This window comes from Piliocolobus tephrosceles, chromosome 8, assembly GCF_002776525.5.
Source record: "Piliocolobus tephrosceles isolate RC106 chromosome 8, ASM277652v3, whole genome shotgun sequence".
In the NCBI taxonomy this organism is placed as follows: domain Eukaryota; kingdom Metazoa; phylum Chordata; class Mammalia; order Primates; family Cercopithecidae; genus Piliocolobus; species Piliocolobus tephrosceles.
The window spans coordinates 143102247-143116103 of NC_045441.1; the positions used below are offsets into that span (position 1 = coordinate 143102247).

The window sequence follows — 13857 nt, forward strand, 5'->3', positions numbered from 1 at the left end:
GCCTTGGCCCTGACCCCAGCCGTGCAGTGAGGCTCAGCCTTGGTCCTCACGTCAGCCATCCAGTCAGATCTGTTCCACTTCTTCTCTGTGCAGCTGTCCGGGCTCACAGCTTTGAAACGAAGAAAACTGGAAAATGTATTAGGAGTGAGGACAGCTTCACTTCTACCTAGGGAGTTCTGCTTCGGAGAGGCGTCAGTGAGCAAGTAAATATTTTATTTCCCCTTCCAGCAGCAGAAGTGTGACTACAAACCTTATAGAGCAAAAGAATGTCCTTTTTTCCAAAGCGTCACTTCCTCGCGAGGTGCCTACCTTGTCCCCAGGAAGCTGCTAGAACACCTTCCAGATCGCCCTGTTGGTGGTGATGCTTCACCCTTGTACACCGACTTGATTTTTAGAAAATAACCAAAATGTATTTGGGGCCGGGCGCAGTGGCTCACGCCTGTAATCCCAGCACTTTGGGAGGCCGAGGTGGGTGGATCACTTGAGGTCAGGAGTTCAAGACCAGCCTGACAACATGGTGAAACCCCATCTCTACTAAAACTACAAAAATTAGCTGGGTATGTTTGCGGGCGCCTGTAATCCCAGCTATTTGGGAGACTGAGGCATGAGAATCGCTTGAACCCGGGAGGCGGAGGTTGCAGTGGGCTGAGATCGCGCCACTGCACTCCAGCCTGGGCAACAGAGCGAGACTCTGTCCAAAACACATAAAAAATAAAATGTATTTGGCACCAGGCGTACTCATTGATACAACTCACGGACTTAAGAAATGTTGACTAGAGATGAGATGCTGCTGTGTGGGTCATGAGGCAGCGTCAAGCTCTCAGGGCAGGTCGGCACAAGGGGCCCAAAAGCTTAATGATAAATGGCAACAGGATTAGAAGAGGCACAGAACTGCCCAAAACGTGAGAATCACGGCTTCCTTACGTAGAGGTGGAGCCCTTATGGATGCATGTATGTAAAAAGAAATCTTATTATATAATCTTTATAAATTCCCTAAATAGTGTTTATTGTTTTGGGTATTTAAAAATATTTCACATTGTATTTCATCACCATAACATCTCTAAGGGTGCCACCAGGCTTTAAAAATTCGTATTACACAAATGAAGAAACTGAGGGTTGAAGCACCGTATAAAATTAGTTGTAGAACCAAGGCTTTCTCAGGCCTCTGAGGTGAGCCACATTCTGCCCCTTGACCCAGGGACGATCCACGAGGCAGAGTGGGTCCACATTTAAGAGTCCTAATTTTTAGTACAATTATATTTCTTCTCAGTAAAACAGCTTCATATTACAAACTAAGAGAAGGAAGGAAAGAAGGGAGGGAGGGAGGAAGGGAGAGGGAAGAAAGGAGTGAGGGAGGAGAGGAAGGGAGGGAAGAGAGAGATGATCTGGCACTCACTTTATGTAACTGGACATTTTACTTGGGGCTCTGAATTAGTCAGTTCTCACACTGCTAATAAACACATACTCAAGGCCAGGCACAGTGGTCCTTGCTTGTAGTCCCAGCACTTTGGGAGGCCGAGGCTGGCAGATTACTTGAGGTCAGGAATTTGAGACCAGCCTGGCCAACATGGTGAAACCCCATCTCTACTAAAAACACAAAAATTGGCTAGGCATGGTGGCGCACATCTGTAATCCCAACTACTTGGGAGGCTGAGGCATGAGAATTGCTTGAACCCAGGAGATGCAGGTTGCAGTGAGCCAAGATTGTGCCACTGCACTCCAGCCTGGGGAATAAAGTGAGACTCTGTCTCAAAAAATAATAAAAATAAAAATAAATAAATAAGTGAAATAAAGACACACTTGAGACTGGGTAATTTAGAAAGAAAAGAGGTTTCATGGACTCAGTTCCACATGTCTGGGAGGCCTCACATTCATGGTGGAAGACAAAGGAAGAGCAAAGGGTTACCTTACATGGCAGCAGGCAAGAGAGTGTGTGCAGGGAAACTGCCGTTTATAAAACCATCAGATCTCGTGAGAACTTACTCCCTACCATGAGAACAGTATGGGGGAAACCACGCCCATTATTCAATTATCTCCACCTGGCCCCGCCCTTGACATGTGGGGATTATTACAACTTAAGGTGAGCTTTGGGTGGGGGCATGGCCAAACCATATCAGACTCTGAATAAAGAAACAGTGTGGTTGCTACTTCTAGAAAATAACAAACCACACCAGAGTAACACATCCTTGCCTCCTTCTAAAGCCGTGAAGCGGGCTTGTCACTGTATGTCCACGTTTTGTGACCACGAGCTTTAAGCAGGAACAGTACCATGGCTCCGTGGGCCATCTCACTGCTGTTGATGCTGCACACCCCAGCCCCCTGGCTCCATCCAGTCGTACTCAGCCTAGTGACATTTCCAGCATGATTTGCTCCAGAGGCATCAAGAGAAGGCTTGCCATCTCCTTTTGATTTATAACATTTCACTTCCAAATTAAGAAATAGAAAAACTGAGAATAGTGTGTAGTCATATTTGGCCTAGATGAAGATTATTTGTACAAAAGAACACTATAAAAAGCAGAAAGAGGCATAGGATGAATGAATGTTTCCAACAGTTGAGAACAAAAGCAGCATTCTTCCTAATTAGTATGAAGGACCTAAGGGGAAGAAATAGTCATTCCAGGAGACCTTACTTCTTCTTTCTTAATTGCATGCAGACAAAATGTGTTTGCTGAGGGAGTAAGTGCAGGGTTCCCTGTGGCTGCGCCACTGCCCCCAACGTGGACGTGGAATCTGCGACCACAGTCCCCATGTGGCTCTCGCACATGTCTGTCCCCATGGCTTCTCTTCAGCATCCTCCAGTGTGGACTCAAAGTCCAGTTAAAACATCATTAAAAAAATAAAAGTGTTCCATGTGAAGCAAGAGCTAGGCACAGACCTTGAATTATATTTAAGGACAAAAGTGGAATACATTTTTTTCTTATGATTGTAAATAATGACCAAATCTCATAATTGTAATCTCATTGTAAATAATGACCAAATGTCCCCGCCTTTGGGCCGTGAAACAGCAAAGCAGGACCTTTGGTGAATGTTGCTGGCAGGATGTGCCACCTTTCAGTGCCAGAGCCAGGATGTAGAGCAGGGAGAGAGCATGGCCCCTGTGGACATGCAAGCCAGGCTCTAGGGCAGGCCAGGCTCTAGGGCAGGCCAGTGTGGGGCGCAGATTGTGTGAAGAAAAACAACCATGTTTCGGACGTCACAGAAATGGAGCAGGTTGAAAGGCATGACAGCTGGATTACAGCTGAGCGCCCCTCCTGTGTTCTTGGGTTGTATGCCTCCTCACCACCCCAGTCCTCAGGGACTCCCCAAGACCACAGTAGGCAGCTGCAGACCTCCCTTCCGGGCCGTGCACCAGCAGCCCCCATCTCAGGCCCTCACCGGCTTGCCACTGTTCCTCTTGTTTGCCACATGGTCCTGATTTAGGTCAAGTTATTAAGAACCTTGATTAACAAGTAGGTGTTGGAAATGGGGGAGATGCGGCACTGGAATCTCCTGGTTAACTGAGGCTCCGGCCAAGGCACCTGGCTACTTAGTCCTTTCTGTTAAAATAATTATTAAGTGTAGTGAGGTCCCTCTCCCACTGGCCAGGAATTGTCTAGTGAATGTACTGCTGTCTTTAGTGATAAAAGATCTTGTAAGACCACAAAGTAATCATTCTGAACAGTAGATCTCATTATAGATAGAGAAGGGGTGAGTGATTGAATGCGCATTAGCTGGCTTCTAGAACATTCTGGGATTCACCTGGGAATAGTCTTTTTGGGACATTAATTTTCTGAACACTTTCTTCTTCCTCTTAAATGTAAAATTGTATTTTTTAATCTGGTTTTTGGAGGGTTCTGCGTGACTGGATGAATTCCCAGAAGTCCCAGTACCCCTTGGGCTAGGTAGAGAGCGGCACAGAGCCTGTGGTAGTTTCAGGTTTGGGCAGAATCAGGCACATGACCCTTAAGATAGCAAACCAAGTTTGCCTGAAGCCCAGAGCCATGAACCAATTTCCCTAATTAGCTAGAGAGTGTTCCTGGGTATTTTATCTTTAAGGAGGAGGAATTAGAGAATGGAGCCTTCAGCAGCCCAGGCTGGGATGCTTTTCACCCTGTGTCACTCTTTGGGGCCTCCCGCCAGCCCTTTTCAGGTTCTTTCTCTGTCCTGCCTCCCGGGACCCCTGGCTGTCCCGATCAGGTAGGTGGTTAGTTGTGCGTTTGTCTGGTACTGCGGTGTGAAAGTCAAGGCATCAGCTGGAGAGACGTGACCTCAAAACCCACGGAGCAGCCCCCACGCCCCTCACCCCCAGGGCAGCCACACGCAGTGACAGGCAACTCCCAGTGCCTCTGGGTTTATTTAGCACGAGGTAGTGGCTGGGCAGCCCCTCAGAGTCCCGCGTCAGTGCAGATTCTTGAGAAACCGGATTTCAGAAGCTGGCAGGCTGGCTGTGTCACCACTCGCTCCGGCCCCTGGCTCCCGTGTCCAGGGCTGGGGTCGGCGGTGCCCTGGCTTCTGTCGTGCGGGGGTCCTGCCAAGCTACTCATGCTGTGTTTGGCGTTTCCAGGGAGTACTACATCACCATGGTGAAGTGGGCCACCAGCACCAAGGTCGCCGTGACCTGGCTGAACCGGGCGCAGAACGTGTCCATCCTCACCCTCTGCGACGCCACCACGGGGGTCTGCACAAAGGTACGCGGGCTGTGGGGGTTGGCGGGGGGAAACGGGTGAAGAACCAATGGCCAGACGCGCCCGAGGTGGCGCCAGAGTCGTCTCAGCCCTCGGGCCTGGGACGTGGGGACCGGCCGCCGAGCTGCTGCGGGGCGCCTGCGGCACAGTCCCGGCTCCGGCGTGGCTGCCACCTCGTGGCTGATGCAGGCGCTGCCGCAGACCCGGCCGAACCCATCCGTGAATCGCCAGAGTCACCCCGCGCCTGGCACCTGGACGCCGTCCACAGTTCACTGCGTGTCGCTCCCTTTATCCGCGCTCACCGCTGTCACCTAAGTGAGCGTCCCCGTTGCAGCTGATGCTCAGAGAGGAGGGGCCCTGCCTTTCCCCAGACCCCGCCGACAGCCTCCCCCAGCGGGCCCCAGGCGTGCGTCCCTCCGCAGGTGCTGGTGGGGCCAGCCATGTTTCTAGGAGCCTCAGGCTGATTCAGTGTGTAATGAGAGGAGGTAAACGTAGGGGAAAGAAAATTAAAATGCTCAAAGAGTAAACAAAGGAAAAATCAAGTCTAAGAGAGGCCGCCCGGGTGGAGCAGGCAGGCGACCCACTGCGCTCACCCTCGGCCCCATGGGATGGGACCTCCCCACTCCACACTGCTCCATCAGGGCCCCCAGAAGCAGGTCCCCTTGTGGCGAGTTTTGTAAAAATCAAATAAAATCGATTAATACATTCAGGCAGATCTTTCAGAAAGCCCTTTTTGATCTTAAGTTTCTATCTCCCAGCTGAGGGGGGCCAAGGCTTGCAGGCTTTTTTTCTTGAGATGCTCCTAACACAGCAGCTGTCACTGTGATCCTAAGCACTGTGATTCCTTTCTAAGGTGGTCAGTCTTGCGTGACCTTTTATCTAAGCTGGGGCAGATTCCAGGCTATTCTGATGAGCTTGCCTGAGGGGAAGGAAGGAAGGAATGAGAGGACACAAAGAAGGCATCTAAAAATAGCTTGTAATCTGCAACTTCTTCATGCCCCTGAGCCTTCAGTGTCAGCAGCAGATTCTGCTTCCTGCTATAACCCATGACAGAGGCGTGCTCCAGGGGCCCGGAGGTCCAGTCTGCGCAAGCACCAGGCCCATGGCGCCTCCGGATGACACGTGTGCTGCACAGCTTGAGTTTGGTATCTGAGGTTTTGTGTTTCTTTTGTTTGCACCTTTCCACAGACCACTGTGAGACCTACTTTTCCTATATGCTTTAGCCCCTTTCAAAGGGTTTCTGGTCCACCAGGAGTGTTACTCAGTGTTCCAGAATGGGATCTGGACACAATGTCCACACATTCTGACTCAGTGTAGCCTGAGGTTCACTGTTATATGGACAGATGCCAGGGCAGTGATGACCGCCCCCTGGTACACGCGCCATCTTCCTCTACAGGGTTCTTTCCCACCACGCGTTTGTCCTTGTTGCTAGGGATAGTGGCATTTTCTCATTCGAGGACACTTGTGTTCGGCTCTGAGCCACACACGAGACTAACAGGAGAGCTTGGGATTGCCTCCTCCCGGAGCTGCCATGGCAGCCGTGCGATGCTTGTGCAGCCACCGTGTAGGTGAAGCCAAATTGTTTTCCGCACTGTTGGTTGCAGACACAATACATGGGGGAAAAAAACCCTCTTGTCTAATGCTCTCATTTCATTTCAGAAACACGAGGATGAAAGTGAGGCCTGGCTCCACAGACAGGTAACTACTGCACGTCCGGGTCCCCAAGGTCACCTCCACCCGATCCACCCCAGGGCTGGCTCTCAGAGCTTCAACAACCGTAGAACGGCTTCTCAGAGTAAATCGCACAGGGCTCCCCAGGCAGAAACAGACGGTGTGCCGGCTCTGCTCACAGTGCCTCCCGTTCTCCAGGGCAGCCCAGAGAGCTCCCAGAGAATCTGAGTTCCAGGGAGGGCCATGTAAAAATCACAGCTCCTCAGAGCGGACGATGTTTGGTGAGACCTCAGCTTGCAGTTAGATGCCAGCACCTTGGTAAATTGAAAATGAAGAGTCCATGAAAGGTGGCTTGACATAATCTACTATAGTAAAAGGGTGGAAAAGTGGTGGATATCCCTGTTTATTGCCAGGGGTGGTTTTGTTGGTGTCTCATTTGGAGTCACCTCCTCTGTGATTCTATAAGGCCCGTCCTCAGGGACATAACTGCAAACCCTCCTGGGGGAGTCTTCATCCCTAGCTCGAATAAAGGAACACACATTAAAACAGACTCTAGGAATTTGAGACCAAAAGAGATCAGGAGAAGCCTAAGCAAATCATTCTGAGACAATTTTTCTAAATTAAACTTGTGCAGAAAGTATCAGTATTTTATTTCTTCAAGCCTTTTTGTCTCATTCCACACTCTGACGCTAAGAAGAACAGGTGAAAAAGCTTTGGAAGCTTCCTGTCCCCTTGTCCTTCCTAAGGGGATGAAAATTGTCTTAAAGACTGTGGAGAAAGTCAAACCAGACTTGAGTTTCATGAATTATGGTAGAGACACAGGTATGCTTCTTCATCGATATGGGATATCCTATTTATGGAAAATAACTGAAGCTGGACAAAACTATCATGATGGCTCTCCAAGAACATTCCAGCACTATAACTGCTGGGCTACTGCTTCTGCCTGCGGAGTCAGGAATATAAATGTCTCAGAAGTCAGAGCCTCATCAGTGGACGGGCTACTCCGAAATGTATCCTGTTTCTGCTCTGTGCCACTCTTATTCACAAGAGGAATGGCTCCACATGGCCACTTTCATTTCGCATGTCCCAATTTGGGTGCCAAGTTCAAGCCAAGAAGATATTGGGAAGAGGGAAGACTTAGGGAACACTCACACATTAGCATGCTGGAAATTTCTTGAATGCCAACTGAACCAAATATATAAGCATACATATCAAAAATAGTATTATGATGTTCATCTCACATCAGACAAATTGTCAGAGAGCTTACAATGAGAGGATCATTTTGTAAACTCCATTATCTATAGATCACGTGTTCAACCAATATTTATGGATCTTACCAGGCACCATGATAGGCTGTGGATTTCAAAAAATAAGTCGGCTACTATCACTGAGCCCATGTTGTGGTGTGTGTCAGAATTGTATTCCTTCTTATGGCTGAATAATATTCCAGAATATGTATGTAGTATATATCATGGAATATTATACATATATATGTGTGTGTTATATGTATATATACATATATATACACAATATAATACATATACTGGAATATTATTCAGCCATAAGAAGAACTGAAATAGTATTCCAGTATATTCCAGTTTGTTTGTCTGTTGATGGACATTTGGGTTGTGTCTACCTTTTGGCTGTTGTGAATAGCACATCTAATAACAAACACAAAAGGCTACCTTATCATGCAATTCCATCTATGTAAAATATCCAGAATAAATACACTCATAGAAACAGAAAGCTGATCAGTGGTGTCCCAAGGCCGGGGACAGTATGGAGAGGAACAGGTTAATGAACAGGGGTTTATTTTGGGGTGGTGGAAATATTTTGGAACTAGATGGAGGTGGTGGCTGCACAGCACTGTGAATAGACTAAATGCCACTCAATTGTTCATTTTTATTAATGTGTTTTCTTTAGTGTTATGGGAATTTTACCTCAACAATTTTTTTAAAAAACGAATAAGCTAGAGCATGAGCTCTCAAAGATGGTACATCCTAGATGGGGAGATGAGACGTTCGCGTCACGCCCGTGATGCGGGACACAAAGGTGATCCTCAGACATTGAGAAGCAGGGCTGAGGTATTAGGGTGTTGGTGGGAGTGGGAGCCGGGAAAAGCGTGGTGGGCATGGAGCAGGTGGCCCTATGCCTGGCCCACTTTGTGTTTGAACAGGAGGAGGTGAGGGACGTGCTTAAAAGAGCAGACTAACGTGATTCTTTGTTGGGGGCAGGGAGGCTGTGGGAAAGCAAGGTGCACGTGTCCACTATGCTTCTCTGTCCCCGTCAAGAGGCATTCTCATGGGGGGAGCTGGCTTCCCGGCTGGTCACCTCCGGTTCTGCCCTCTGGATGGACAGCAGAGTACGTGGTCCCTGAGGCCCATGGGGGGCCGTGGTTCTGTCCTCCAGTGCGCACTTCATCAGCTCTGCAGAGTAGCTACAGAGCCGAGGTCGTCAGCAGGACTTTCCTGTATTAGTGATTGTGTGTCTCATCGTCCATGTGAGAACAGCTACCCAAGTGCAGGGTAAGACAGCCTGAATGGGATTCCGGAAACCAGATCCTTCCAAGCAGAATCCAGTCAACACTTAAAAGGTAGCATGAATTAAAATAATTCTTACTGTTTTCAAATGTAAAGTTTAAAGCATTTACTAAGCACACAGCTAAATTTTAAAAATAGCTGCTTAAACAATGCTGTCATGAGTTGGAAACGTAAGGTTCTGTGACAGGTGTGTTTTCCTGGGATGGCGCGTCCCTGGGTCAGGTTGGCCCATCAGCTGCAGTTGTGATTGTGACACTGGGTTGGGGCACCCTGCCCATGGCAGCAGTTGGGAAGTCAGGATGTCTCTGAAGACCCTACAGGTGTGAGTCTGCACCTGTGAAGATCACAGCTCCATGGTCTGCAGGAAGATTTACTTTCAAACAGTTTCTCATGGCCTTGTTCTTTTCGTAAGGGAATTCATGGACCCTATTTTTCAAAAATAATCCATAATGTTTCTGCATCCCTCAAGATACTGTGAGATCCTGGAGAACAGCTTAGTAACTTTTTGAGGCTGGACCTGCCACCTGCTGCCAGTGAAGCCATTGACTGCTGCTTCAGACAGAGCCTAAGGGGGTTTTCCTGGGAAGGCTACGGGCACGAGTAAGACACATGGAGGCCGCATGCCCTCTACCCATCCATCTCCAATGGGTCACAGAAGCTTGCCCCAGCTGGCCCAGGAGAGACTGGCATCTGGAAAGTCCTGCAGACCTCAAGGAGACCTGACCTGCTTAGGTCCACCGGTCTTCTGAGGACCCAATGCAAGAACAGAGGTGAGCTATAGCGAGCCTGCTAATTTTGTGTCATCTGAGCTGTTCATCTGAGCCGTTCATCTTCCTGTCTTCTCTGCCCAACTCCTTCCTGGAATCCTCAGTACGGTCACCCGTAGAGATTCTGCATGAGCTAAAAAGCAGAGGCAAATGCTTGTGTGGTGACCCACCAAGTTCCCTCTCCTCTGGGAATATTCGAGAAACAGGCAATCCCCGCTGCCACATACACACTCTGTCACCACTGCCCTGACCCTGCAAAGTCAGTCCTGATACAGACCCAGGAGGATCCTCTGCCAGAAACATCTGCATCTGCCGTAGAGCCCCAGAGCCTATTGTTTTGGTTGAAGGATTGGTTCTATGGATCAATTTCTGACTGTCTTTCCTCTTTAATCGGAATTTTGGTTTTGCGATTTCAAAATTTGGTCTGGGGTGGCGGGGTTAGACAAAATTATTATATCTGAACCATGGGGAAAAAACTGGCAAAAATGCTACAAATGGCTCCCAAAGAAGTTCTCATCAGTCAAAAGGGCTCCTTCGTGAGTGGAGCTGAGGAAACCAGGCATGTGTGTGATAAACTCTGTCATCCAGAGAGACTCGAAACGCTTCCCCCAAAATCAAATGAGAGACAGAGTCAGGATAAAATCCAGGTCCCTGGTCAACAATCATTACACTTTGTCACTAAAAATACATTAACCACGTGAGACACCGGTTCTCAGAGAGACTCAGAGGCTTCACCTGTGTTCCAGGGAATGTTTCCAAGACAAGGTAGAGATGACGTCACAACGGTGGAGGCCTTCTCATTATGAAAACAATGCTTCTGGCCAGAATTAATTATTTATTACATTTATTAAGAGTATTTTTCTCTGCCAAACATGCAAACATTTACCCCAGAAAACTGAGGGAATATAGCCCTACCCACTCCACAGTTGGCAAATAGAAGTGCATTTTAAAAGCCAAATTAACCGCTGGTTTTCCCATTTCCTCTGCTTTTAAATACCATGCTTCCAACTCTAAATAGAAAAATAAATGTTTGCAGATTAAAGGTTTCATTTTATTGCAAATATTCATGAAGATTAAATGTCATTTTAATCACATGTTAGTTTATTTCTCTGGGCATATCATATCTGCATGGGTTCATTCACTGTAGGGAAATGAGTTTTCCTTGTGCCAGCTGGGGTTTATTTACCATTTGTTCTCATCCCTGCCTTAGTGTGAAGCTCCTTGAGTCAGAAAATACATCTCGTAACTAACTAATTAGTGTTCACGGATGGGAACTTTCAAACTTGGGCTTCAGAGAGGCCAAAGTACCGTGGTAGCAAAATCCCTTTCACCCATGAAAGTGACGGCCACTCTGTGAGCTGGTGGAAGGCTGAGCCCCGTGGCTGTTCACTGTCCGGGGAGTAGGCAGAGACGGTGGCGACACCTGCCCTAAATCCAGCCCAGAACCTGTCCCCCAGGGAAAACTGGGCATGCTGATTCTGTTTCCAGGGAAAAGTGACAGTAGATCCAAGCAAATGTTGTCATCCAGTATGGCCCGAGGTGGAGCACGTCCCTGGGACTGCCGTCCCTTCCCACCTGCGTTTTAGAATCCGTGGCATTTGTCCTTGTGTTTCTTTTCTTTTTTTTTCTTGCCTTCTTGATGGGCTATTCAGTGTGAGATCAGTTGTATTAAATAAGGAGAAAAGACAGGATTGAAAGAACAGATTTTGCTTTTAGGCAAAATCTTGTTTGTGATTGTTGAGAATTATGTTTTTCTCTGATATATAATAAATGCCACTGGAGAAATCTCACAATACACTCTGGTTTCGATGGGCAATAATCGAGGGGGGAAGCACCCCCTTTTGAGATATGAGAGCCGAGTTTCTGTTCTCACTGGTGAGCTTGGCGTGCACACAGGGCTGGTCTTTGTCTCGGCGCTGTGTAGACTGAGGGATGCCTTTTTATTTGCCACTGCCAAAGCTGTAGCCTCTTAATTCCTCGTTCTTTTTCTTTAAGAAAACAGAACAGTTGACTCATGATTCCCAAGGAAAGTGACGGCCTCACCGAGCACTTATTATTTCAACTATACCTCTCCTTAAAAATCACACAGAAAATGTATCTCAGGGTGTATTTTATCCTGGTTCAACCTCTTCAAAGTAAATGATGTTTTAGTGGTGGTTTCATCCGTGGCCTTTGTCCACAGAATGAAGAACCTGTGTTCTCCAAGGATGGCCGAAAGTTCTTCTTCATCAGAGCGATCCCCCAGGGAGGACGAGGGAAATTCTATCACATCACAGTGTCCTCGTCCCAGGTAAGTCCTGCGAGTTTCCAAAACTGAACTAGAAACTAGCCTGCTAGAGGCCGTGGGGTGACAGCCTCTAGGGCTGGGCACACCTGTTTTCAAGGACCTCAAGGAAACTGAAGGTGACTCCCAAAGGCAGCGCAGAGCATGGTGCTGGTGAGTGCAGAGGTTCCCATCAGGCCTGGTAGAGCCTTGCTCTATCTGGTCGTGTGTGAGAACGTGAATGACGCTTCTGCCAAGGTCAGCAGAGACCCTGGGGTCCCCTGTTCAGTGTAAGGCTGAGGACGTTGGAGGACCATCTGTGCCGGAGGTCCTTTCCTTCTCCCTCTGCTGGGGGTCTCCTTAACATACTCCCCCCGAGGCATGACTCCATGCACTCAACGTCCTTCAGGGGTTCAGCCTCCCACACTGCCCCATCTCCACCCGGAGCTAGATACAGGTATTATTTTATTATGTGACCACTACCAGTCATCACTCACTGGTTCTGGGGTGTGGCATGTTAGGAACGGAGCATCCCTGGGTAGGGAACCTCAGAGATTAATATACATGAATTTAGGACCAAAAGTAGACATCCCGGGGTCAGCGTCTCCTGCAGAGGTCACCTCAGGGAGCCTCACACCTGCAGGACGGGGCTGCCATGATGTTGACTTTGGGGGACTCTGCCCTGAAGAAGAAGGGAAGCGTGATCTTGGAGCTCCTTAGTTTTGGAGGCAGTCTAAAGTTATTTGGGATCAGGGTAGATGAATGAAATTTGATTAGAGAAAAGATTAATCACAAATATTCTATGGCTATAACATAGAAGGCTCATATTTATGATGAGGCCCCAAAGGCAATTTCAAAAGAAAAAAATCCAAGAACATCCCGATTAAGAGCAGCTTTGATGGAATCGGGGTGGGGGCTGTGGAACTCCTGGGATGGAAATGGCATCTCTCGGAGGTTCAGGTGCAATTTGTTCTCAGTGCACTTCATGGCACGACTGATAGAATGTCTGCAAGCTGTTGCCTTTGCTTTTTCCTATGGTCTTCCTTCTACCACCCTACATTATTTTGTTTACTATTTTACACCACTTAGATCAAGGTTTTAAAATGCTGGTCTGGTGGGGTGGCTCACACCTGTAATCCCAGCACTTTGGGAGGCCGAGGGCGGTGGATTACCTGAGGTCAAGAGTTCAAGACCAGCCTGGCCAACGTGGTGAAACAAAAATTAGCTGGGCATGGTAGCACATGCTTGTAGTCCCAGATACTTGGGAGGCTGAAGCAGGAGAATTGCTTGAACCCAGGAGGTGGAGGCTGCAGTAGGCTGAGATCATGCCACTGCACTCCAGCCTGGGTGACAGAGTGAGATACTGTCTCAAAAAAAAAAAAAAAAAAAAAGATTTATAAATGCTTCAGTGTTTTCATTTGGCCCCCAGTCTCTGTATTTGCCCAGAGCCCTATCAAACATTCCAGCAGGAAGCAGGTCTCCTGCACCACCCATGAGGCACCCCTTGGGGGTCCCGCAGAGCCTTGCCTTTCCAAACCTGCTTCAAACTCCCGAGCCTCTCCTGCACACTCTCTGTGCCCCCAGGCCCTGCTGCCCCCAAACCTCCATGGTTGAGTCTGCAGCCCCCAGAGTGTGTGCCTTGGGCCCTCCCCCTAGTTTAGTCTCCACCTGCTCTGCGCCCACCTCCCAGGGCACCTGCCATCCAGAACAGCTACCCCTTTTCAAATCCGCACTGAAGCATCACTGCTGCCTAGACGGCCCTGTCCTCTCTTCTGTTACCATGTGTCTTACCATTGTCTGTTACCGTTCTTCTTAGCTCAAGGGGCACATCGGGAAGACAATACGTGCGGGACCTGTAGTGTGGCAATACAGGTCCGAGCCGTCCTTGTCAGCGTCAGCAGGGGGCGCCCTTTCTCCCTCCGTTTATTCTTCTCTCAATTTCCCTCCCTGAA

At 48.5% G+C, this 13857-nt stretch overlaps 1 protein-coding gene across 9 annotated transcripts in view; it reads left to right on the top strand.

The window, feature by feature from the left end:
* The window catches only part of DPP6 (dipeptidyl peptidase like 6), a 1140747-nt gene that overhangs the window by 1038474 nt on the left and 88416 nt on the right, over positions 1-13857 (top strand). For all 9 annotated transcript variants that reach the window (XR_003306682.2, XM_026447005.2, XM_026447006.2 and 6 more), the window contains 3 exons: positions 4544-4667; positions 6324-6362; positions 11825-11932. Coding sequence is in view for 8 of the 9 variants with exons in the window: in XM_026447005.2 (XP_026302790.1) it covers positions 4544-4667; positions 6324-6362; positions 11825-11932 (271 nt within the window). In the remaining variant the exon portion in view is untranslated. The remainder of the gene's footprint in view (positions 1-4543; positions 4668-6323; positions 6363-11824; positions 11933-13857) is intronic.